This window comes from Nyctereutes procyonoides, unplaced genomic scaffold (assembly GCF_905146905.1).
Source record: "Nyctereutes procyonoides isolate TBG_1078 unplaced genomic scaffold, NYPRO_anot_genome, whole genome shotgun sequence".
NCBI classification, from domain to species: Eukaryota; Metazoa; Chordata; class Mammalia; order Carnivora; family Canidae; genus Nyctereutes; species Nyctereutes procyonoides.
Genome location: NW_026575136.1, coordinates 35,359,297 through 35,380,509, shown reverse-complemented (window position 1 = coordinate 35,380,509; position 21,213 = coordinate 35,359,297). Strand labels below are relative to the sequence as shown.

At 52.6% G+C, this 21,213-nt stretch overlaps 1 protein-coding gene across 2 annotated transcripts; it reads right to left on the bottom strand.

Annotated features, from left to right (window-relative positions):
- Positions 1 to 3,873: 3,873 nt before the first annotated feature.
- Positions 3,874 to 20,677, bottom strand: LOC129495536 (cytosolic non-specific dipeptidase). 2 transcript variants are annotated; one of them, XM_055303122.1, is made up of 12 exons: positions 20,618 to 20,677; positions 18,479 to 18,564; positions 17,286 to 17,429; positions 13,295 to 13,457; positions 12,581 to 12,669; positions 10,840 to 11,040; positions 9,732 to 9,816; positions 8,594 to 8,754; positions 6,591 to 6,755; positions 5,547 to 5,688; positions 5,268 to 5,415; positions 3,874 to 4,368 (listed from the first exon to the last, which is right to left on the bottom strand). In XM_055303122.1, the coding sequence occupies exons 2-12, from the start codon at positions 18,536 to 18,538 to the stop codon at positions 4,305 to 4,307; spliced, it is 1,422 nt and encodes a 473-aa protein (XP_055159097.1). In that variant the 5' UTR covers positions 18,539 to 18,564; positions 20,618 to 20,677; the 3' UTR covers positions 3,874 to 4,304. The 2 variants fall into 2 exon arrangements, with proteins under 2 accessions (XP_055159097.1, XP_055159096.1); XM_055303121.1 differs by lacking the exon at positions 20,618 to 20,677 and having other exon boundaries at positions 18,479 to 18,638.
- Positions 20,678 to 21,213: the final 536 nt, after the last annotated feature.

Genomic DNA, 21,213 nt, shown 5'->3' with positions numbered 1-21,213 from the left:
CAAAGCCGGAATTCATCAGAATCACACCTACTGCACCATCTAAAGATGCTCCAAGGGGATCCCTCGGTGGCTCAGCTGTTTGGCACCTGCCTTTGGCCAAGGGTGTGATCCTGGAGTCCTGGGGTCGAGTTCCACATTGAGCACCTTGCATGGGGTCTGCTTCTCCTTCTGCCTGTGTCCCTGCCTCTCTCTCTTCTCTCTCTGTGTCTCTCATGAATAAAATCTTTAAAAAAAAATAAAATAAAGATGCTCCAAACCTAACATCCAGAAAAATCTTCTCAACTGATCGCCCTCTAGACTCAAAAACAGAGTTTGGAGTTTGTTCTGATCATAAACTTTTATTTTTGTCCCCTCAGAAATGCTTCTTGTTAAGTAGCTGACTGCCTGCACCATAGGGAGCCCTAAAAGAGATCCAAGCAGATGAAGCTTCCTCAGGGCCAGGGGTAGGGATCAGGGAATAGGGAAGTCATCGTTAAGGGTACAAGATTTCTTTCACAAGGTCATGAAAATATCCTAAAATCAATGCAGTGATGTATATCTGAGTATCTGTGAGTTTTAGTATGTAAAACTAAACTCATTGAATAACACACTTAAAACTAAGTGTGTTACTAAAATTAATTGAATAACACACTTAAACTGCAGATTCCTGGGCCCCTACTCCAAAACTATGCACATGAACGTTGGGGGCCGGGGGAGAGTTCAGGGTTTAGTGAGAAAGGCAGCAAATTGCACCTGAATGTGTAGGAGTCTCCACACCTTCTATCTTCTATCACTTCTTCTAAGTGATAACCTCACCTTCTGCATTCAATAGCTAGAGTTTCTGCTCTCTGGTTTTATTATGAATATTACCTTTTGAGGAAGAAAAAATGAGTATGGAGAAGCACCCTGTCATCTGTCCTAGCTTGCCCCACCTGGAGCAGGCTCTGCGGACTCATGTGAGGCCACACCTGGCTCCAGCACTCACTGGGCACAACCACATGCCAGGCACTGCATAAGCTACTGGAAAATCTTCCAAAGATCACCTCCCTCAGAGGAGACAGCGAGCACCTAAGAACGTTTCCAGTGGTGCATCTCAAGGGCCACACGAGCATCTGCTCTGCTGACCTGGCACACTGCTACAGCACACACGGTCCCTAGGCAAACGAAGTCTAGTCTAGCGTCTGGTCCCCCAGCCTCTGAGTGTGGGAAGGGCTACTCACCATTCTTCCAAGTTTGGGATCCATTGGGCTGGAGTTCTGTGGCCCCTAGGAATTCCCTGGACCTCAAAGGAAAGGGGAAGAGAAGGTCTCATAGAGGCCTTCAGCTGGCCACCTTAGCTGTCTCTCCGCGAACTGCTTGTCTGTGCTTCCATTCCTGCCCCTGGGAGGAGGACAGGGCTGGTATAGTAGACCTATTCACATTGGGAAAACAAAGATGCTTCAGATATTCATTCAGTTGGAAGGCAGAGGAAGAAACAATGCATCTCGTATGCACAGATGATGGGATGAGGTAGTGGCCCGGAAGTCATCTGATGTTCCTGAAGGCCATCGGGGCGGCTCAGGCCGTGGGTGGCATAACAGGTGCTTCACTGGGTATGTGTGGGGGGTGGTGACCCTTGAGAGGAGGTAAGCGTACATGCCCAAGGCCATCCCACAGACTGGGGCCTGAAACAACAGAAACCTGGTGCTGGAAGTTCAGGAGGCTGGAAGCAGGAGATGAAGGTGTCGGGCGGGACTGGTTCCTTCTAAGGGTTATGAAGGGGAGCCTCCTCTGGGCCTCCCTCTCTTCGCCTTCTGCTGGTTGCTGGCTGGTTGGCATCCCTTGTCTTGCAAACACACCACCCAACCTCTGCCTTAATTCTCATACACCCTTGTCCCCCTCTGTGTCTGTGCCCAAGTGTCTACCTTCCCTGAGGACATCGGTCATCTTGGGTCGGGGCCCGCCCTACTCCAGAATGGCCTCGTCATAATTAATTGCATCTGCAAAGTTCCTATTTCCTACTACGGTCACCTTCTGAGATACCGGGAGTTAGGACATCAACGTACAATTTTTGGGCTGTCTCCAAATCACCTAGAGAGATCTCTCAAAGCACCCCAGGTGGTGAATCTGGATCTCCGAGGATTACTGTGGGCAGGGTGGCCCCTGATCTCTCCCATGTGTATGTTGGGGCTACAGGACCATCTCCATCAAGCATCTGGACAAAGTCCACACTGTTCCCTCTCCAGTAGGCTTTACCCATGACCGCCTGCTACTCCAAGGAACTTCTCTTCTTCCTAAATGACTTTTCAAGGTGAGCATGGAGGCAGCTTCTCCACAAAGACCATTTCAAATAACACAGGTCAGCAGAATTCTGCAAACCCTCTTTGTATGCATCGTTCCATACAGGGACCATTGTCTTAGGCCAGAGAGTAACAGGTTCTCCCAAACTCAGGTGATGGATGACGCTGGCCACAGACCTGAAGGGAAGGGCTATACCAGGCTTCACTGAGAGCCCGAGTTGGCCCACATTGCGTGTTGATGGGAAGCAGTGCAAAGGAAAAGACAGGAAGGTGTGAACACCATTCGGTTAGGGTTACTTCCTAGCCCCACGCAGCACGCTCCCTGATGCCACAGAGGCTGCTGCAGATGTTAAAATTTTCTCTGAATGGGACGCCTGGATGGCTCAGCGGTTGGGGATCTGCCTTTGGCTCAGGGTGTGATCCTGGAGTCCTGGGACCAAGTCTCACATCAGGCTCCCTGGATGGAGCCTGCTTCTCTCTCTGCCTGAATTTCTGCCTCTGTCTCTCATGAATAAATAGTTAAAAAAATTTTTTTTCTCTGAAAAATGAGTAACAAAGTGTACTCTGTGAATCCTTCCCCTATCCGGGGCTCTGCGGCCTTTATTCCTCCCTGGCTGCCTTGGGACCAACGTCATGGCGTAACCGCTGTGTACTCCCAGTTCCTCTCCTCCCTCGTGAAGGGAATTGTAGCCCGGCACACATCCTGGCCTTGGTGCAGTTGGGAGTGGCCACGTGACCTCCTGAGATAAGGAACAGGTGCTAAGTCTGGACTATGCAGAGGGAAGTGGACTTCCAGGGGCAGAAGAGCTGCCACAGCAGCTGGGCCCGCCTGCGAGGACACGACAGGGAGACGTGTCAGTGGTCATCGTGGCCACAGTGGCCTGGTCTATGTCCTCACTCATACCCGTGGTCGAGGATTTGGACATGTCTGTCGCCTTTTCCTGACACTGTTACCAAGAGGAACAATGACAGAAGACAGAATGAACTTGACTTTCCCTGGGTCATGTGGAGACACTCCAGTTCCTTCAGGTGGGAGAGGCTCAGCTCATTCTCCCTAGGGTCAGGGAGTTCTATTTTTTCTACATGAGATGAGGTGGCTGTATTTCTGTTGGTGGCCAGCTTCCTGCAATGGAGTTAACACAGGACAAACTTTGGATTCCAGCAGTTTGGAGCCTCCCCCAGGCACAGAACTTTTGGAAAGCTGACTGATGAACACCATCCCATCCTGCACAGAACTCTGTCTCCCAACTAGAAACCAGAGGTAGAGCGCGCAGACCCCGAGAAGCGGCTCAAAGGAATGAGCCACATGAGTGTCCATGGTGGGCAAGTGGTGTCAGGAGAGGGATGGGAAAGAAGGGGAAGAGGCTGTGGGGGACATGGGCTCCCCAGGGCACTGCAGAGAACCTGGGGCATGAGGGGGTAGAGAGAGGCCCCAGGGCCCCAAGGGTCACTTCCAACGTCCCCCTTCTGTCCTATTCGGTGTGATGTGGGGGGACCCAGTGAACACCACCAGCACCCTGCCATCCCTCGTGTGGACTGCTCAGAGGAGGCAGGGGTGAGCCCCTCCCTGCGCCCCCGCCAGTGAGTCGGATGGGCAGGAACACTCCCAAGAGGCTTCATTTGTACCTTTTTATTTGGTAGCACATACTGAGAACAAGTAATCCTTATGGTTAGGTTTAGGTTTTGAGGAATCATCATAAAGAGAAGATAGGAAACAGCAGTACTGGTTTCAGGCTGGAGACAAGGACAGAACCCACACGAGGGCGAGGGACGAGAAGGGGTGGCCCCTCGGGGCATCACGTGCCCCTGACTAAATCTCCCAAGTGTGCCTGAGCCAGAGTCAGGAGGCAGAGAGGGGGCAGGAAGGAAGACCCCCCCGTACAGCCCAGCTGGATGGCAACCAGAACCTCCGACGAATGTGTGTTGTTAGATCCTGGCTACTTTCCGGAGACCATCGCGCTGACCGCCTCCTGAGTGTTCGGGGTGGAGCGAGGGCAGAAGCAATTCCTCCCACAGCACTCCACGAGCGAGGGGACCCGCTCCCTCCTACAGCTGAGACACTTCGTACAGGTACGCAGCCAGCATCTTGGTTCCTTCTATGTAGTTAAGCCTAATGGAGAAGAACACGCCAGCATGTTGGCTGCTGTCCAGGGGTGCAGGCATGCACACGGCATTCTTTCTGGGAATTCTACCCTCTCGGTTTGGGGCCTTGAGAACTGGCCCCCAGGTTCCCAAGTACAGGATCAGTCCAACAGCCCCACTGGGGACCAGTCCTGGTCTTGGTCTAACAGAACACACGGGGCCCCTCCCAGGTCTTCCCAAGGAAAGCCTCACTTTAATCACAGCCCCTTCCTTTGGGCAAGAGGCTTCACCCCATGCCCTGACACCCGGGTCTCCGCCCCCTGCCTGCTGCCCTCCAAGCAGGGCCTGGGCCTCTGTCTGAGCCCCAACAAGCCCACCCCTGTGGCCCCCAGAGCTGTGCGCAGTTGCCCCCTGCCCACTGGACCTCTCCTTGCGGCTGCTAGCTTAGGGCCAACCTTCCATCCCTGCTGACCAAAGAGCCCCCATCATGTCTGCATAGGCCAGGAACATCTAGAAGGGGCTCATGGAGCCAGCAAGCATACTTATTTTCCAAACAGGCATAACTGGAGATTCTTTAGGAATCCTGGATGATGTCCTGAGACAAACACAGAGCACTGGCCAAAGCTGGTTGTGAGGACCCGCCACCTCCCCACGGCCCCATCTCTGCCTTCCACCAGAAGTGCTCGCTGAGCGCTCGCTGCCCAAGGACCACGGTAGCAGAGTACTGCCCTCGGGTAACCACAGACCACCCCCCGCTGCTCTCCTCTCCCAGCAGCCTGACAGGGAGTGGGGGGGAGGGGAGGGAGCAGCCAGGGAGGGGACAGGAGGGGCTGGAGGGCACCCTGGGGCTCTCCTGGGGTTCCTCACAGGCAGCCATAAGGAAAGCCACCCAGGGGCAGGACTGGAGAGGGGGACCAGAGCCCTGACCTGTTGAGCTTCTCGTTCTGGGAGTGGGCGCCGTCATCAGCTGAGCCCACAGGCAGCAGCATGACGTTCTTCCCCGTGGCCTCCTGAAAGGTCAAAGTCACAGGAATACTGCCACCTTCCCGGGTCAAGTCGGGCTCCACGCCAAACACTGGGGGCGAACAGGACAACAGAAACGGTGAGCTGTGAGGCTGGGGGGCTGGGGGTCACTGCACACCTACCACCCAGAAAGGCAAGTCTGGAGCCCGAGTGCGGCCCATGTGGCCCCGGGAGAAGTCTCACCTGTCTTCAAGGCTCTTCTCCCAGCCATGTAATGAGGGTGGTTGAAGTCAGACACCCAGGGCTTCCCACCGTGGCCCATGAACACCTTAAACTTGTTGGGGCTGTGCAGCTCAGCAAATTTCTTTGTCAGGTAGCCTGTGACCTGGGTCACAAACAAGACACAGTGGATTCCAGCCTGCATCTGATCCAGCGCTAGAGGTCTGCCCTGTGGTGCTCTGCAGTCTGCGGGGGCCCTGCAGTCAATCTACATGGAGTCTACCCAGAGTCTGCATGGAGTCTACACAGAGTCCACCCAGAATCTGCATGGAGTCTACACAGAGTCTACACAGAGTCTGCAATGGGCCTCACTTTCTGCTGCTGACACTGAGCTTAACTGTAGTAACAAAAAAAGGGATTTTACCCAGATAAAAAAATCCAGCTACTTAAAAGTAAATGGTAATGCTTTCATTTCCAGCAATTCACCCTTTACACAGATGTTCCCATGTGATAAAATTTAAATGTCTTTAAAAAAATGTCCCTTGATTTGTTTTACAATAACCACATCTAGACCAACAGTGGAGCCCCGTGCCACTGAGGCACAGCTGGTGACATCTCAGTCCCCGCTTCCTCTCATTAAGGAAGTCCTTGATTCCATCTCTCGGGGAACTCTCAGATGAGGGCGGGTGGCTGCCCCCATGTTTGCCCCCTCCAGAATTTTCCCCGTCTGGAATCTCGCCCTTCCGCTCCTCACATTGGCCCAGACGCGGCTCCTGTGGATTCTCACTTTAACACACTCAGCCCAAAGTTAGCATCTGCCCTGAAGCCTTAGGATGAGGTCACAGGTCAGATTTATAGCATGCCTCAGCAGTGACAAAGGTCATACGTGAGGATTTTTATGTGGCCTTTATCTTCGACCAGTTTCTGAACTGCTTATTCTAGTAATTACTGAGTTGGCAAGAGTCAACAAGCGGGAAGTGTGGGTCTGGGGTTTGGTGCCCTGCTAAAAGCCTCTGTGCTCCAAGTCTCTGCTGTGGCTCCTCCCCGCATCCCAGCTCCGTCACATGCCTGCTCACTGACAACTTCGGGAGTCATATTTGGCACCAGCCGGATGGAGAACTTGCCGACCACTTTCCTAGGAATCACGGTCTTGGCCCCAGATCCAGAAAAGGCGCCTTCGATCCCATGGAGAGAGAGGGACGGGTACCGCCATCTGTGCATCAGGATGTCTTTCTGCAGAAAACACAGGGGGGCAGGGGATAGCACTGTCTGTGGATGAAGGAGGTGGCAGTGTCATCTGAGAGGTCCCTCTTGGTCATCAGCCGGCCTGGGGTCCACACAATCCCAGGCAGGAAGTACAGCCCCTGGAAGGCTGAGAGATGAGCCTGCCCTCAATGTGCTCTAGTACCTGCTATGGGGGTACACCACAATGGGGGGCACTGCCACACTCCGAACAGCCTCAAGTGTGGCATCTCCCCGCCTCACTGCAGCTCAGGGCTGCCGCTGGCTCTGAGAGCCGTGGGGTTCTCACCAGCCCCGCAGAATTCAGGGCTAAGTTGTGGTCCCACAGACCTCAGAGCTCCTGCGGGACCAGAGATGCCAGGAGCCAGGAGGAAGAGGGCAGGAGAAGGCAGGCCATTTGTGAGCCCCTGGCTCCCCCAGGGCATTTCCTACTACTGGGAGGAAAGCCAGGACTGCCCACCCTGTCCCGGGCCAGGTGACGAGAGACTGAGCATCGTCACCCTCTGCCAAGTGGGCTGGCACAAGGCAGGCCCTCATCTCCCCAGTGTAGGACTGAGACCACCACCTCCCACACCTCACGCATCCCAGCAGCAGCGCCAGAAGAGTCAAGAGGACACGAGGCCCCTAAATGACAGGCTGGCAAGAGAAACCTGACAGGGCCCCGGGGCTCCTGTGATTTGGCCACCTAACGTGTGGACTTCCTACTTGTGAAACAGGCTCAGGGACACCTGGAAGGAAGACATGGCCCTAATGCAGACACCTCCCACATACAGACACTAACTCGAAGGCCACAGTAGGAGCAAACTGAAGTCTGTTCAGAAACCAGCTCTCCCAGACTCAGGCCCCCGCCCCCCAACACTCTACTCTCTGATCCCACTTCCCACTGTCAGCCGCCCCCCTGTGAAGGCTCCCACCCGTGCCTCCACCTGCGGGATTCCTGCTCTGCTCAGGCCCACCAATTCTCCCCCGTGCGTCCCTGCCAGCTCTGGGTGCCCCCTGCTGCAGCACAACCAGTCCCCCAGCCCCAAGCCCTCAGCACCCCTCCAACAGTCTGCCCGCAAGGCGGGTCTGATCAGCTCATCCCTCTGCTCGAACCCATCACATCCACCATCTTCCAGGGGAGCACATGGGTTCCTTGGGGTGTCACAGGCCTGCAGCTAGGCTTTTGTAGTCTGAATCCCTGACCCCCTCCAGCTGGCCCTCCCCACGAGCAGCTGGACTCACCTGTGCCCGTGTCCTGTCCCCCTTAGGCCACACCCCTTCCATCCCCTCAGGCCGCACCCCTCCCAGGCACCTGGCCTCCACACTCTTTTACACTTCTCTGTGCGTTCCTCTCCTGGAGAAACAGAGCTCCTGGGCTGGGCCTGGCCATATTCCTCCTGCACCCTAGGGCCTGTTGCTACAATTTGACTACCATTGCCTATCGGACTCAGGAGCCAGGATCTAGACTAATGCATTTTATGCGAATGGTTCCCACCTTTGGGCCTGGCTGTGGGGTTAGCCTTAATCACCTCTGATCCCAGTGGTACACAATGATTCCAGAAACGTAAATAAGGCAAAAGCTACCTGCTACTATGTGTTCTCTGCACACATTCTCCAGTTCCCAGGCTGTCAAAAGTCAACATATGACATTTTTAAAAAGCTCCTAATTCTAATTTCAAGCCCAGTAAGGTGCTGCTTCTCTATGTCTGTACCATCTGAGGGCTCCCGACACACAGATATGCCTGGGTCTCTTCCAGCACCTCTGGCTCCTTCCCACAGGAGGGGGGGGGGTCCCCCGCACAGGGCACGGTGGGCACATAGGGGACACGTGGACACAAACAAGGCACCTTGCAGCCGTGCAGCAGAGTCTCTGCCCCCACGTCCCTGGTGTACTCCTCCATGTCAAAGTCAATCTTGTCGTAGAGTTCCAGCTCCTCCTCTGTCACGGGGGCCACTGCCTCGCTGATGCCGGGAATGAGGATCTTTCCTTTCTTGTCCACCAGAGAGCCTGGGAGGGCACAGAAGAGGAGTGCTCAGCAGCGGGTGGCACAAACAGAGCTGTGCTCACAGCCAGAGACCATGGCCCCCCACCCCCTCAGCCCCTGGGGCCCAGGGCGCAGGAGGACTGAGCGCTTTGCAGTGATGTTCCCTGGGTACACATGAGCCCTTGAGCATGGCCTGCCAACAATCAGTTACATATGTAAACAACTCAGTGAGGTGAGCAGTATCATCTTCCCACTTTAACACACAAGATCCTGATCTGGAAGGGTAAGTGAACTGTCCACAGTCACAGACCAGAAGGCAGACTGCGCAGACTGCCTCCAGCAGGCTTCCTATAAAAGCTGCTACACTGATCAGTATTTTTTAATACACGTTCCACAAGAAACCAGCTGCTCCCTAGCTAAGGAGGCAAGGACGAGTAGAACAAAGTAGACTCCGGGCCCAGAGATGACAGGCTGCACATATGGAAGCCTGTTATCCGAAAGGGAAGGGAACAGAACTTAGGTAAATGTGGATGAGGCAAAGCTATGTCCAGGCTTAAACAAGCAGGATGCCAGAAGGACTGGGCTGGGCCTCACTGCCACAGAGCTGAGCCTGAAGGAGCCCTTGCTGGGGTGCTGTGGTGGAAAATAGAGCCGGTGCCCTCCAAGGGATGGAAAATACAACTGTGTTCAGGGGAGGGTGGTCACGTGATCCTAGTGGCCGGCTCAGATGGGGCCTGATGGCACTAGGGGCTACCCCAGGTGGGTCCTGGAGGCAAGGCAGGGTTTGATGACACATGGAGGAATCCAGGGAGACAGGCAGAAATGAAGCATGTCCATCTTTCAATGGGAACAGAGAGCAGAAGAAAGTAGTTAGAAAGTGAAGGAGACTCAGGTGCTCCACAAAGAACGGTGACAAGGGCCAAATGCTGATGATAGCCTGAAACAAGGTCACTCTAACTTCTCTCCCAAGTCACTGAACAGTGACTGAAACCGTGCTTACCCATTAGCATGATGAGATCCGTCATGGCCTCATGCACTGAGCCCCCGTACACGCCAGAATGGAGGTCCTTGTCACTGCACTCCACCTGGATGGAAAGAGACCACTCTAGCTGCTATCCAGTGGGAACTTAGCCTGATCGTGTGACAGTAAATTGAACCAAGAACATTCAGGAAACGTAACAATTTTCAAAATCAAGATTTGTTCCCTCAAGGAGGAAAGCAAGGCAGTTCCTAAATTATAAAACTTTGGTAGCAATGACAAATATACTCTTGGAAACGCTGACTATGGGTGAGAACACTCAGCCGTTTCTGGAGGCCTCGTGGAGACCCTGCGCTTTTCTGCTGAGAGGGAACACCCACCATGAAAAGTAGCCTGCAAGGACCTTTAGCCTGAGGACCTGGGGCCAGGCCCCCCAACACCCCACAGCCTGTGACGAGGGTCAGGTTTGGAACCTCGCCAGGCCTGACTCTCCACACCTGTAAAATGGCAAATTGGAAGCATCTGACTCACAGCCACTGGGTTCTCGGGTCGGACCTGAGAAAAGTCATCCTGAGAGACTAAGCGCTCAGGGCAGCAGTTAGGATTCTGGCACTTTCAGCCTGCACAACACTCCCTCACAGGCGTCAGTCACCCTGTGTGTTAGGACCCCCCTTGTCTGTGCAGGAAACCCAGGCTCAGCTGTCCATGGCCCTCCCACTCCATGCCTGTCTGTGCCAGGCTTCCGTGTGGACCACAACCACCCAGGTCCCTCATGATCTCTGGTCCAGGCAGAGCCTGAGGGCTGAAATGTGAACATCTTACTTTATCAAAGTAAGTCTTTCTATAGTGTTTTGCAGAAGTCAACCTTCTGAAATGGGCGAGTGGCAGTTCATCCTTCCTTAACTGCTCCCAGCCAATTCTCCAAATACCCCCTGTGCCTTGAGGTGGTGAGAAACTAAGTGTGGCTGGAGGACCCCGAAGTGGTGTCACAGAAGACCTGGCACATAGAGAAGGCTCTGGGCCTCTCCCTGCACAGCTGCCTTCCAGGACTGACCAGCTGCACGCTACAAAGGACAAAGGAGATTACAGGCTCAGAGAAACAGGAAGAAACATGGAAAATGCAGGATACCTCAATGAAGAAGTAGCAAATGCCCCTGAGACCATATGTGATACAGGGCTTCTTCTTCCCCAGCCAGTAATTGTCAGAAATGCAGATGTAGTCCACATCTTTAAAGAATGTGTCTTTACGGGAAAAAATCAGTTCGTCCAAGCCTTCGGAGCCCGACTCCTCCATGCCTTCCAGGCAGAACCGGACATTGACTGGAATTTCCTATGGAAGGGAAATGAGGCATTCAGTTCTCAGGTTCTTTTATTTCTTGAACACTAGGGACATGAAGTCACCAAGTGCTCTGCAATCACAAATGTCAAAGCCTCAACTTCCTCCCGACCCACCACTCGGATGGGCTGTGTGCCTGGCAGGGATCCTCGGTCCTCGGGTGCCGGGCCATCAGGGGCCGAGCCCGGATCCGGCTGCAGCTACAACCTCACCGAGGACTCCTGCCCAGGAGGAGTCCACAGTGGGACCACACGTCCTATCCACACGCCAACCAGGGGTCTCCAAGGAAGTCTGAGCTGCTCTCTCTATGGCATGTGCCACGACACAGACCAAACCAGCCTCTGCCTGCGTCAGGGAGCAGTCACCACCCCGCACGCCAAGAGCAAGTAGGGGCCCGCTCCTATTTCAGGCACTCTGCACCACGGCCTCTCCACGCGTGGAGGGCCTTCTGAGGAGCGGACAGTAACCGCGAGATGCTGCCCACTGTTTTGTAGGCCCCCTCTCCCCAGCGCCGTGCAGGGAGGAAGGTGGCCTTACACACGTGAGACAATGAAGCCGTACCCAAGCGAGGTGACTCGCCAAAGGTCGTACAGGCCACAGAGCAGCAGAGGCCCCACAGGGACGCAAATCCGGGGAGGCCTAGCTCAGAACTGCCCCTGGACAGCTCCCCGCACTTCCCCACTGCCTTTCCCCTTCTGTCTCTCAGATGAAACCTTTCCTGGGACCCTGGCAGCTCTGCCCTGCACACAGCCATTCCCCCTCGGTCACCTCCAGATCCCGAGGGGCCCTGGAGAAGAGGGAATCTTCCCAGTCCCCAAGTCCAGTCTGTCGGAGGGTCTGGGCCTCAGCTCCCTCTTGTGCAAAATGACACTTGGACCAGTGAGTCCCAGTCCCTTTTCAAATCTACCACTCTACCCTCTGACAAAAATGCTTGTCTTGATATTTTTATCACGTACGACATAAAGCACGATGCAAAATCTGTACACAATGATCAGGATTAGGTTAAAAACAGTTGAAGAGATCATGAAGTAACAAAATACAAAGTCTCTAACTGCTGGAATTCTAGGCATCTTTTTCCTCTCTACTTTTCTATTTTACAAACTCTAGACATGAGCAGTATTTCACAATTAAGGAAATATATTCTAAAAAATAAGGACTTTTTAGAAGGATAAAACCACTCCCTGAGAAAGCTAGGAGTCGCCCACTACCACAGAGCCCAGGACGTGGCCTCAAGGTCTGCTGTCCCAGAGGTAGAATCGGTGGCTGAAAACTCGAATTTCAGGCACTGGCTGGATTTCTGCTGAGTCATCAGTACTATGACCTCTGAGCAACTGTAAAAACAATTATAATTCCTAAAGCTGGAAAACAAACCTATAACCTTATATCTGATCGCACTGTGCTGATACACAGGTTTTGGGAGACCTTGCTTTCTCATATCCCAGTGATCTGTAATCTCTACAGGCCATTCCAGGAGAAAACAGCCCTGCTTTGTATCGTTCTGATGGAGCCAGGTAGTTAGACGGGGTTGAAGTACCTGATTTGTCTTCTGGAAGGCTTCCAGGGCATTCAGCCAGCCGGCCACTGGACCCTTATCATCGGTCGCACCTCTCCCATACAGTTTGCCTAGAATAGCAGTCAGCAAATTCCAGTTACACTCACAATGAAATAGAAAAGAAAGTGTATTTCTGGAGCACACCTGGTAGCGTAGCACAACCACATGCAGCATCCCAAGACCCCCTCTTCAAATCAGAAGCCCCAATTTAATTCTGTCAGGAGCCCCGAGTCTCCCTCCTACACTATTGTTAGGATCTACCAGAAAATTCACCATAACCTAAGAGCAAGCCACGTGGATGCTCCCAAGTTCCCCTCCCCTTCTAGCAGACACGTTCCTGCTGACTCGGGCATGGACGGCAGAGCCAGCTCCAGGAGGGCACTGCTAGCTGGCTAGTTACTTCAAATCTACTTCCGCAACCAGTGGGTCACAGGGGCAGACAACCTGGTCATACATAGGGCCCACCATGCACCATCATCAAGAGAGAACTACAAATCTCACTCAACCCCAATTCTGACATAGTGATATTTCAGTGACTGGTGCGCATGTGCACAACTTCCAGAACCCAACTGCCACGTGATATAAAAATAACTTGTTCTGGAAGGATAACCTCTGAGAGACACAGTGTAGCCCCCAGGTAAGAGAGCAGGAAGGCTCCTCCAGATGTTTCCTGTCCCAGAGAAGAGCATCCCTTACCGTCACGCTCCACCAAGGTGAAGGGCTCACTGTCCCAGCCATCATCCAGGGCCGCTGGTTGCACGTCTAGGTGTCCGTAAATACACACAGTTTTCTTCTGCGGGTCAGAGCCCAGCTTGCCAAGTAAAATGGGAGGAAGTGGGATCTCAGAACCATCGGGGAGCTAAGAATCAAGAAGGAGCCAATTGAAGACAGCCTTTGTTTAAAAAATTTGGTGCTTCTAGTAGATGTTATTAAAGTACCTGGAGAATTTCTATTTTGTGTTCACTGTTCTATTGTTCTCATCAAGCAGCTGGTACTGTAGAGGTCAAGAACACAGTGTTCTACCGGGTCAGTGATGAACAGGAAATTCATTTCCCAAAATCCTGAGCACTGAGACCGTGTCATGTTCACCAACTGCAGGCAGTCTGGTGAATTTTTATTTTTTTATTTTTTTATTTTTTGACAGGCACCAGTGCAGGCCCACTTTATTGGCAGAGTCAGCCGCCCTGGGTGGGCCTCATGCTCGCGCCAGCGGGATGTCTGGTGAATTTTTAAAGGCTGATTTTCTTTTTTTAAATTTTACGTTAACAAAATGTTACGAAGGCTAAGTTTGTACGAGATGCTAAATACAACTTTCATTATCTTCTAAAATAATGGATGAAAACTACCACTGTCTTAAAACAGGAGATACACGTTTAAAATTCTGCTTGTGGGTCACAAGTGTGCACAGAAAAGGACGCAGACCAAGACAGAAGGGAACAGTGAGAGCCGGTGCTCCTGCTAGGCTCCCTTCCCACGCCTGACCCGTCTCCCACACCCCCAAGAATGGGGGACCCCAAGAATGGGGGGGGCCGGCTATGAGCCAGCAATGAGCAGATCATACTCTAGCTGACAGGCCAGGCTGCCGGGACTCTAGCAGGATCTGTCCTGCCATGAACTGCACTCAGAAATGCTCACTGCATTAAGTCTTGGGGACCCCAGGGGACCCATGCTCAGCCCTGGGATCCAAGGTCACCTGTCCACGTGAACCGCCCGCAGGGCTGGGTTCTCCTGCAGGTTCCAGAAGGACAGCCCCAGCCACAGGGGGCAAATAATCATTCCTTCGACTCACTGTCTTGGTCACACATGACAACACGTGGCACTATAGTTGCAGCTGGCCCTGCACTGGCCTCAGGAAAATAATGATTTTTAAATGACAGGTTTTCTCTAAGTAAATTTCTACTCTATATAATTGAAATACTCCAATACTTCACCTTTTTTATCTAAGATGCCGTTTGGGCCCCCAAGTAAATTTGTACTGAAATTCATGTTGCAAATCTCTGCCTGGGTACCCCTAACTTCACAGGACATGAAAGAATGATGTCTGGCTGAGCAACACCATCAGGTGTTTGAGGGGCACCATGCCTTCCTCTACCAGAGTACCTGTGTGGGCACAAGTCATTGGCAAGGGCTCCACATGTCTCCCTGCTTCTGTTCCATCCCCACGGACGCCATGCTAGTCCAGTTCCCAGCCCTACACTCACTGTACCGGCACCCAATGGGCCCTATTCCGTCCCAAGTGCTTTGTTCACTTCCTGTCCCTCACCACTTTGTGAGGGAGGACACATGACTCTCCCACTTTCTGAGCACTTGTCTGGAGGCCAGGCCCCTGGTGACCGGGTCCCCCCCCCCCCCATCTCCTGGCCCTGCAGCCTTTCTGTCCTACTGCCTGGGCAGTGGCTGGGCAGCGGAGGGGCTGGACCTGACGTTACTACACCAGCCCTGGCAGTGGGCCTGATACCAAAGAGCCCCATGTCAGCTTCTCCCACAGCCCATGCCTGCCTTCCAGCCTGGCCCACCAGCGACTCATGCTCTGAGATCCGTCACCAGGACCTGGAACTCCAAATGTCATCTTTCCCCCATAAGCCTGAGGATGCTCCAGCTTCTGCGTGTACACATGATGACATCCAATTCCACCTCCACAACTGCCCCAAGTCATCATGGCTTCCTAAAACATGGGACACTGCTACCACAGGAAGAGAAGCTCCAACGTGCTATTACCCCATGGTACAAGGATCTTTGTAGAACTTTTCTAACAGTGATTAAATCTGTCAATTCCTTGATAAAAATTGGTTTTATGGGGCAGCCCCGGTGGCCCAGCGGTTTGGCGCCACCTTTGGACCAGGGTCATCTGAGACCCGGGATTGAGTCCCACATCAGGCTCCCTGCATGGAGTCTGCTGCTCTCCCTCTCCCTCTGTCTCTGCCTCTCTGTCTGTCATGAATAAATAAATATTTTTTTAAAAATAGGTCTTATGTAATTCAAGAGTATAGCAGTCACTGGTCTGTCTTTTGTCCTTCCTGAAGAAATGCACTCCAACGTCATTGTTAAATAGAATAAATCTATTGTAATGAAACAAGTCTTATTATTTGTCACCTAGATTTTTTTTTTCATATACTAGGAAAAAATGGAGGAGAAGCAAATCAATTATGCTTCTCCAATAAAACAATACAAAGAACCTTGATTTATTCTCTCACAGGTGGGGAAAAGTGCTGGGAAGCTATAGTACATCTTAAGTCAATTATTACACTTGTGGCCAAAGGAAATCTCATACGTACAATAATGGACCGGCAATCAGGTGGTCCATGTTTGAATCCCCTTCATCATCAACTGATTGTGGGTGCTCAGTGGAGACACAGCCCATCTGGGCCTCTGGGTTCTTCTAGTTTTGAAAACACCAAATGTGGCTAAATATCCACACATAAAACCCCAAGACTAGAGGCAGCCCTGGTGGCGCCGCGGTTTAGCGCCGCCTGCAGCCTGGGGTGTGATCCTGGAGACCCGGGATCGAATCCCACATCGGGCTTCCTGCATGAAGCCTGCTTCTCCCTCTGCCTGTGTCTCTGCCTCTCTCTCGCTCTCTCTGAATGAATAAATAAATCTTTAAAAAAAAAAAAAACAAAAACAAAAAAACCCCAAGACTATGATACCAACGGACACTTAAATCACCAGGCAAGAGAACTCTGTCACACTTTGCAATAAAAAAAATACTACAAACTTAGAAAATATAGGACATGAAACATGTCATTAGCATGGGACTTGAAATCATCTGAAACTTAAAAAGTAGAATAATGTATTATTAGTGAGATGGTTCATTCATGTCAGGAAGAAAATGAACCGTCACTTGTCAGAAACCTGTGCTGGGCCAGTATAATACAAAAACAGCTCTTTTTCAGGAACCAAGTCATAAAAAAGTGCTGTTTCTCCCTGGGATGCAGGGGACAACACAGCGTGGTGAATGGGGGTCTTCATCACTTTCACATCTACACGTTCAGTGTGCATGCTCCTAGTTTGAATGCACACTGCTTTCTAGGGGGGAATCCCAGAGATTTTCTAAGAGTGGCCATGACATTAACATACTTCTTTTGCTGTTTTTTTTTTTTTTTTTAAGTAGGCTCCACACCCAGTGTGGAGCCCAACTCAGAGCTTGAACTCGTGACCTGGAGATCAAGACCTGAGCCAAGATCAAGAGTCAGATCCTTAACCCACTGAACCACCCAGGCACCCCAAATTAACTTACTTCTGAGTAACCTCAAGAGCTCTCCCACCTGGAGAAAATTGCTGAGTGTTACAAAAATTTTGCCCCCATCCAACTAAGGAAATCATATAGTTTAGTATGAAAATCAGGCCTTTTCTGTTTACTTTAAAGACAGGAAGATTATCTGAAGCAAACGATGAAGTTTAAGAACATGCTGGGTCCAAGGCACCTGGGTGGCAGTTGAGTGTCTGTCTGATCCTTGATTTCAGCTCAGGTCATGATCTCAAGGTCATGAGACTGAGCCCCACATTGGGCTCTGTGTTCAGTTGGGAGTCTGCTTGAGACTTACTCTCCCTCTGCCCCTCCCCCAGCTCACTCTCTCTCTCTCAAATAAGCAAGTCCAAAAAAAAAAAAAAAAAAAAAGAACGTGCTGGGCCCTCAGGTAGGTCTGCTCGTTGTGGTTCTGTAATTCCAAGAATGCCAGCGCCATACCTTCTGTTTTCCAATATCTACCAATTCCACAGAGCCACCCAACTGCTTGATGTCTGCAGCGGCAACTTCCAGCATCCTTCTGATTTCACCTCTCTTCTCAGGCCATGCAGATACACTCTGGATGGCAACCCATTCTGCGAGTTTCTGTTTGTAGATAGGAAGTAAAAATGGATTCTAAAAAGGTGCTCCTTAAGGAAGAAAGATATTCATAAATTTGCCAGGTTTTAGGCACCCAAAGTTGACTTGCTACCTGCAACCAGTCCATTTTTAATATGATGGCTAGATAGCAAAGAGAAGAGCTATCGCATTTGCTTTTTAAGATCTTAAAAAACTATCTTTATTGACCCTGTATGCAGAACTACAGCATAACAGAAAAATGCCAGAATGTGTATTTTTAACCATTAAGTACAAGATGAATGTGAAATGTACAAAGTTCCATAAACAAATCTACAACTGAATCTAACAAAATCACAACTGAAACAAAGTACCCAACATTTTCAAAGTCCGAGTTAGTTTATTATTCACGTTCACAATGGCCAAGTTCTTTAAAATATAATTTTTAGAATGAGAACTAAAGATTTCATCTGAAATGTGTCTTCCAAAAATAACTGCAAAGCACAATTCTTTAATGTCAAGAAAAAGATTTTATTTACATTACCAAAATCATTCAAAACAGATGAAATGCCAAAAAAGGTTAAGAGTTCTTTAGTCTGTATCTGCCACAAGAAATTGCAGATGGAGATTAAACTAAAATCTCTGATTAGCTTTGCTATTTCTAGAAACAAATATATGTTGGGATTTTTCTGTCAAGCATACTGGAATGAGGCAACAGAGGAGACCTCCAGATGATACACACACACTTTTTGGTTACCATTTCTTCTGTATGGTGAGAGATCAGTAAGATCTACTGTTTTAGCAAATTTTAAGCATACAACACAGTATTACCGAACGTTTGTACCCTTGGACTGACATCTTCCCATTTCCCAGCCCCCAGAATTTTACTTTCTGTTTCTGTATCATTAACTTTTTAAGATTCCACATATATGTGAGATCACGCTGTATCTGTCTCACTCTGTCTAGACGAGAGTCTTCATATTTAAATGGCACAGCTCCTATTAGTTTCTTGAAAGTTTCTCTGAGCCCCACTGCATTAAACCGGATTTTAATGTTTACTACAATAAACATTCCCTTACCTTAATGTAGCGGTCCTGATTTTCATCGACATACTTAAACAGGGTAGCGAGGGCCGACATCTTTCAACCAGACCACCTTGAAGGTTCTTGGAAGGAAAAACAGCCTGTCAGTCCTGCCTGTGAATGGGCTCGACTGAGCGTGGTCAGGAAGGCATTTGTGGAGGTGGATGAAGCGCTGCTCCACCCTCCAGCGGTCATGAGGCCTCCAGGAAGTGAGCAGAGATCACTATGCACACACAAGCTTGGGGAAGCAGTTAGAGGCTCAGGGTGATCTGTTCTTTTTTCACAAGGAAAATGCACACAAAATTGTGTGTAAAAATGGCAAGTAACTGCAGGAAGGGCCTGAGTTGAAGACAATCTGATGAAAATCAGAAGTAAGTAGTTCCTGGTAACACTCATTTACCAGCACGTAACATTTTCTTTTTTTTTTTTTTTAAAGCACATAGAGACCTTCCCATTTACTATTACCACAGAGGAAATAATCATTCCAGGGATCTCAGCAAAAATGTCACATCCTGTTTGTTACGGTCACAAACCCATTAACACAGCAATCGAAACAGAAGGGAGGCAAGATAAATTGTGTTTAAAAGTCGATAATCTGAGCCCAGAGATGGTCAGAGGCCTCATTAAGATAAAGGAACCTTCGTGGAGCCCACAGCCTCTCTCCAGGGTGCACTGGGAACATGGTTTCCCACGTGTGAGACCTAATACACTCTGCTCCACATGACAAATACTGGGGAAACGAAATCATCTGACCAGCCATCTTTAAAGTGGGAATGAAGAGCAAACAAAAATGATTCTGGTTTGGGGACTTTAAAATTGGTTCTGTCTCCTTTCTCGCACTGACATCTCAGTTTCCATCAAGTGGCAAGACGGCCCAGGGCAGCAGTGGGCAGAGCTCGGCTGCACCACAGTGACACCGAGGGTTTCAGAAACGCAGCTATAGCCACAGGATCCTGTGACAGCCACCTAGTTCTAAAAGCCTGTGCACCCACACGCTGTGGTCAGAGTATTTTTTTCCTCCTATGGGATTCCAAAGTGACTGCTAAACAGAGGAGTGGCTCTATCTACACTGACACCAGGCGTGGCAGCTGTTGAGCAGCCTGAGGAAGTCACCTCAGCCCTGGAGTGTGATTTCAGTCTGGACAGATCAAGCTACTCGTTCCCAGGGCCTCCTTCCTCCTCTTCAAACACCCATGACGGGGCATAAAATGTTTACAAACGTCCCAGCAGGGAGGCTCGGCCTGCTTCAGCTGAGGCTTTTATCTGAAAGGCGAGACCGTCCACGAATGCTGGGGAGGCATTTCACGAGCGCCAGTAGGTCAAACGTTCATCCATCCCCGCCCAGGAAAACTGAGAAGCCGTCTATGACCATACACTGCTCTGGGCACCGCCGGTCGTTCGTCGGCCGGGCAGGCTCGCCCTGGGTCATTCCAAGAACGAGCTACCTGGGCGGCACTTCACCCAAGACTACGCAGCGGCCGGCCGGCTCGGCCCTCCAGCCCACGCCGGCAGGGCGGCTCTTTCTTTCTCTGAGTTAGTAAGCTAGGGAAGCCGGTGCTGCCAGGGCCGGCCGAGCGCGCCCTCCCACCCAGTTCTGGGCTGTTGGTCCCCGCCTGCCCCCCCTCCTCCACCCAGGGCCGCTCCGGTGCCCCGAAGAAGGCAGCGCGCGCGAGGGCGGGCCACGGCTGACACCGCGCTGCGACTTCCCGCGGAGTGACGGACCGCAGGACCCGACCCAGGAGACCCGCCTGTGACCGGGAACCTGCCCGGCGCCCACTTCAGGGCCGGACACCTCGGGACCCCGGGGCCCCGAGCAGGACCGACCGGACCCCGCCCGGGGCCAGGACGCACGCTGCCATCTCCCGGCCTCCGTGCCGGCGGGACCCCGCCAGGGCTCGGGCTCGCCGCACGAGTCTCGAGAGGCTTCCGTTTCCCGCGTCCTCCCCGCCGCGCCCGGGACCCTCGCGGGGGCCTTCTCCTAACCGGGACATCCTCCCTTCCTGTCCCCGCCGGCCGCGCTCGGAGCGGTCCGGACGCGGGGCCAGGCCGCCGCCCCGCTCCCACTAGCCGAGGCGCGACTCCGGCCTCCGCGAGGCCCACCAGGTCCCGCCGCCTCGGCCCGCGAACGGCCCTCACCCCTCAGCCGCCGCCGCCGCCGCCGCCGCCGCCGCCGCCGCCGCCGCCGCGCCGGTTCCGCAGCACGTGCCCGGCCACGCCCCCGGCGCGGGCCCGCCTCCCGCCGCCGCGCTCACCAATCCCCGGCCTCGCTCGGAGGGCAGGCGTGGCGTCCCCCGCTGCCCACCAATCCCCGGCCTCACCTGGAGAGCCGGCGTCGCCCCGCCCCGCCCGCCCCGCTCCCCCGCTCCCCAATCCCCCGCCTCGCTCGGAGGGCTGGTGGCGTCGCCGCGTCTCGCCCCGCCCCGCCTAGCAACCGCCGGGCGTGTGGGTAGAGCCGCCGCCGCCCCGCCCCGCCCGCAGCTCAGGGGTCGTGCGGACGGCGGGACTTCCGGGCTGGGACCTTTCTCCCGCCCCCCGCTTCCGGCTGCCTGCCGAGTCTCGGCCGGCGGGGTGGGGTCCGCAGCCCCGAGGTCCCCGGGTCTCAGGAGGGCCCGCCCCCCGCTCCCGGGCCGCTCGGGAGGGTCCGGCGGTGCCACCTGCCGCAGCTTGGCTCTGGGGTCGCCGGCCCCGAGATCGCGGGACATGGTGGCGGAAAGGCCCGTGTTGACTCAACT

What these genes read in the sequence shown, in the direction of transcription:
- LOC129495536 (XM_055303122.1), bottom strand. Translation starts at nt 18,538, where the DNA reads ATGTCGGCCCTCGCTACCCTGTTTAAGTATGTCGATGAAAATCAGGAC. An exon ending in TTTGCTACTTCTTCATTGAG is followed by an intron (nt 9,817 to 10,839) that starts GTATCCTGCATT and finishes CTTTCCATCCAG; the next exon opens with GTGGAGTGCAGTGACAAGGA. An exon ending in CAGAACGAGAAGCTCAACAG is followed by an intron (nt 4,369 to 5,267) that starts GTCAGGGCTCTG and finishes CTTCTCCATTAG; the next exon opens with GCTTAACTACATAGAAGGAA.